The sequence below is a fragment of the Ambystoma mexicanum genome, chromosome 5p (assembly GCF_040938575.1).
Source record: "Ambystoma mexicanum isolate Mex_15411 chromosome 5p, UKY_AmexF1_1, whole genome shotgun sequence".
NCBI lineage: Eukaryota > Metazoa > Chordata > Amphibia > Caudata > Ambystomatidae > Ambystoma > Ambystoma mexicanum.
Window position 1 is genome coordinate 1091379006 of NC_090930.1, and position 3471 is coordinate 1091382476.

Here is a 3471-nt window from a genome sequence, read left to right on the forward strand (position 1 = left end):
CCTCCTAGATCAACAGAGCATATATACTGCAACCAAAAGCAATGGCACTCCATCAATGTGCAGGTTGTGTGTGATGCCAAGCGCATCAATACTTCTGTCTATGCCAGGCTTGTCCAACCTTTTTGAATGTGGGGACCAAGCATTAACTTTTTGTCACCCGGTGGGCCGGTGGGCCGGCGAGCCAAAAGTCAATACCCTCACCCAAAGCAGTATATTCAAAATCGATGGTGTGTGACCTTTGACACAATAGCATCACAGGCAATGATAGCCATGGCGTCCCAAAGATGTGTCAGGGACAGTGATCAAAGGTTAGTTTGTTGTGATTTCTTCCACCAGTGTGTGATATTTTTCTGGAACGGTGGGGGCGACGGAGCATAGCGAGGGAGCTTTAACGATCTAGGGAGGGCTTGGGGTTCCCTCCCAAGATTTATTTTCCAAATATGGGGTTGAAATGGTGCATTTTACAGCAGGAAAAGTGGCCAAAAAGCCATAAGTTTACAATCAGTTCTAAACGGGGAACATGTACATTCCATGTCACCAACAGCAGACAAGAACATTGTAGAACACAACACATTTTAATGATCAATGTGTCCACAGTGTAAAACAGCACTGTCACTGATGTTACATATTGGCATGCTGGTTGTGCCCAAAATATGCCTCTGTAGCAACATGTCTATGCTGGTTGTTCCCAATTTAGGACAGCATTGTCCTGTACAAAGCATGATTGATGCTGCCCGAGCATGTGCAGTGTGCTCAATATATAGGCCAGTTTATTTCTGTAATACACAATCATTACTTCTTTGTTAATGATTGATGCTGCCTGTGCAGAGTGCCCAAAACATATGGCAGCTTATCTCTGTAATACACATTCATTACTTCTGTGGTAATGAAAGAAGCATAATCCCATTCAAAAGTGATCACCCAAAGATGAACCCAATTGAAGAAACGCGATGCAAGCCCAATCTAAAAGTATGAAGGACTTTTTTTATTGCATGATTAGTAATTTGTAAAGTTGCAACTTGTAAAGCATTCAGCATAGTTAAGAAGAAGTCCAATAATTCTACTAACACTGCACATGTTTTCAGTGTGACACTTGGCATTGTTTTTGCTTGCACAAATTCTCAATATCCGCTGGCACACTTGATGTGGCAATGTGGAGTATTCCAGATAGGTGTCCATCTGTCAAAAGTGATCTTGATTTTGATTTTATGCTCTTCAATCTTGAGAAAAGCTGTTCACCGCAATACGTGCTGCCAAAAAGTGCAATGAACCGAAGTGCATGATTAGACAGATTTGGGAAAGAGTCCCATGTAATGTATTTACTATTTTTTTTTTTGATGATTTAGTTTACTTGTAAACTTTTTCATCATTTTCATCATTATCTGGAAGTGGTAAGAGCTAATAGTTTAGATTGAATCTCATGGTGTTCTTTTGTTGAGTTCCAATATAGTGCTTAGGAAAAGAGTGATTGTGTATGTATATTTAGTGTTATGTCCACTGAGTAGGGAGGCCCATCTTTCTTGAGTGTTTGCTTGTTGTGAAAAGGCTCTCTTCAGGTCACCATTACTTTGCATGTCAATTAATTCCATTTGAAACATGTCAGGAACATTGGTGACATTAGTGCCAAACGGAGCTGCAAACATCTTCAGCTCATCACTGTGCTCCCTGAAATCTGAAAATCGTTTTTTAAATTCATTCAAAAGATTCCCAACCAGTGCAAAATACTTGTCATGGTTGATGCTGTAAGCAGATCTAGTCATCAGTACTGTTAAATGAGTAGCATTTTTTTCATTCAGCTGTTTCTGAAACAATTCCAGCTTATGAAAAAAGGATTGGATGTGCTCATACAGCCTGTTCACAAACTGATGCTTCCCTTGCAGTTTTATATTCAGGTCCGAAAGATATGTTGTTATGTCAACAAGGAATGCCAAGTCATTAAACCAGCTTGCAACATCCAAGAAGCTGACATCTTTCCCTTTGTTCGTCATGAATGTTTTAATTTCATTAAGCAGTGACCAGAATCTGGATAGTGTAGCTGTCCTGCTAAGCCAACGAACTTGGCAAAAGTAGATCACATCATCATGGTCTGCTCCTATCTCCGCAAGAAATGCTTGGAACTGTCTATGGTTAAGCCCTTTTGCCCTTATGAAATTCACGGTAGAAACAAACTTTTCCATCACATGCGTCATCTCCAAGGCCTTTGCGCACAGTTGTTCCTGGTGAATGATGCAGTGATGCATGATGATATTCTGGGGAACTGACTTTGCCATTAAACTGACAAATCCATTGTGTTTGCTGATCATAGCAGAGGCCCCATCAGTTGTCAGACCACAGAGTTTGTCCTCTGGCAGACTGAATTTCAACAAGACACGTTTCACTTCATTGAAAATGTCTTGTCCTGTTGTTTTTCCTTTCATTGAACATAGGTCAAGTAGCTCCTCAACAATTTGGAATTCTTTGGTCACACCTCGTACAAAGATCGCCAGTTGGGCGGTATCACTCACATCTGTGCTTTCATCCACCCCCAAGCTGTAAAACTGAAAGGCCCCCAATCTTTTCGTAAGTGTGTCTGCAATGTTTGATGATAGGTCATCTACTCGTCTAGCAATTGTCTGATGTGAGAGACTGATTTTCTCCACCATTGCTTGTTTGTCAGCGAATGCCACAGATGACAATATTCCCAAGCAATCTTTGACAAATTCTCCATCGGACAATGGTTTCCATCTCTTCGCTATGGCCTCGGATATCAAATAACTTATCTTGGTTGCTGCCTCAGAGTTCTGTCTGCCAGCTTTGAAGAACGATTGTTGCCCGATCAGGGCCTGCTTCAGCGAGTTTGCCCGATCAATCCTAATCTGGCCAATCAGGTTGTCAAATTCAGTGGCATGTTTTGTAGTATAATGCCGCTTGACATTGTATTCCTTGCAGACAGCTACTTTTTCCTGGCAAATCAGACACAGGATGTTTCCCTTTTGTTCGCACACAAAGAAATCTTTGGCCCAACTATCCTTGAAAACACGACATTCAGCATCAATCTTTCTTTTCTTCTGATTCGCCATCTATTGAGAGTTGGGTATTCATATGAAAGCTACGTTGTCACAGGCCCATTACATTAAAAACAATTCAAACTTACTTGTATTACTAAGTAATAATGTTGTGGTTTGTGGTTTCAATATAGGCAGAACATTGGGCCACACTGTATGGCATGATAAAAAAAAGCCTCACTCATAGTGTTGTCCCACAAATCTATAATAATGCCTGTAGAGAAGCAGTGTTTGGCATGTGATATACAAGTCAGTGGGTGGGGGTGGGTGCGGACACAGGCTGTGGCACCCTTGTGATGCTACTTAAATATGAATTAATGCAAAGGAATGCTCTTATTCTCACGTGGCAGGCAGCCAAAGGCAGATGAAACACTAAAATGCCACTGAAAAATTATTAATTGCTCTGTCAGCTTTGTTCTAACGCAGA

The 3471-nt window shown here is 41.1% G+C and overlaps 1 protein-coding gene across 1 annotated transcript; it reads right to left on the reverse strand.

Moving 5' to 3' along the window:
* Positions 1-1418: 1418 nt before the first annotated feature.
* Positions 1419-3059, reverse strand: LOC138480626 (general transcription factor II-I repeat domain-containing protein 2A-like). The gene has a single exon (XM_069612319.1). It carries the CDS (start codon positions 3057-3059, stop codon positions 1419-1421), a length of 1641 nt encoding a protein of 546 aa, XP_069468420.1.
* Between the last annotated feature and the right edge of the window lie 412 nt (positions 3060-3471).

Excerpts from the sequence above, each read along its gene's own strand:
- LOC138480626 (XM_069612319.1), bottom strand. The coding sequence starts at position 3,059 with ATGGCGAATCAGAAGAAAAGAAAGATTGATGCTGAATGTCGTGTTTTC.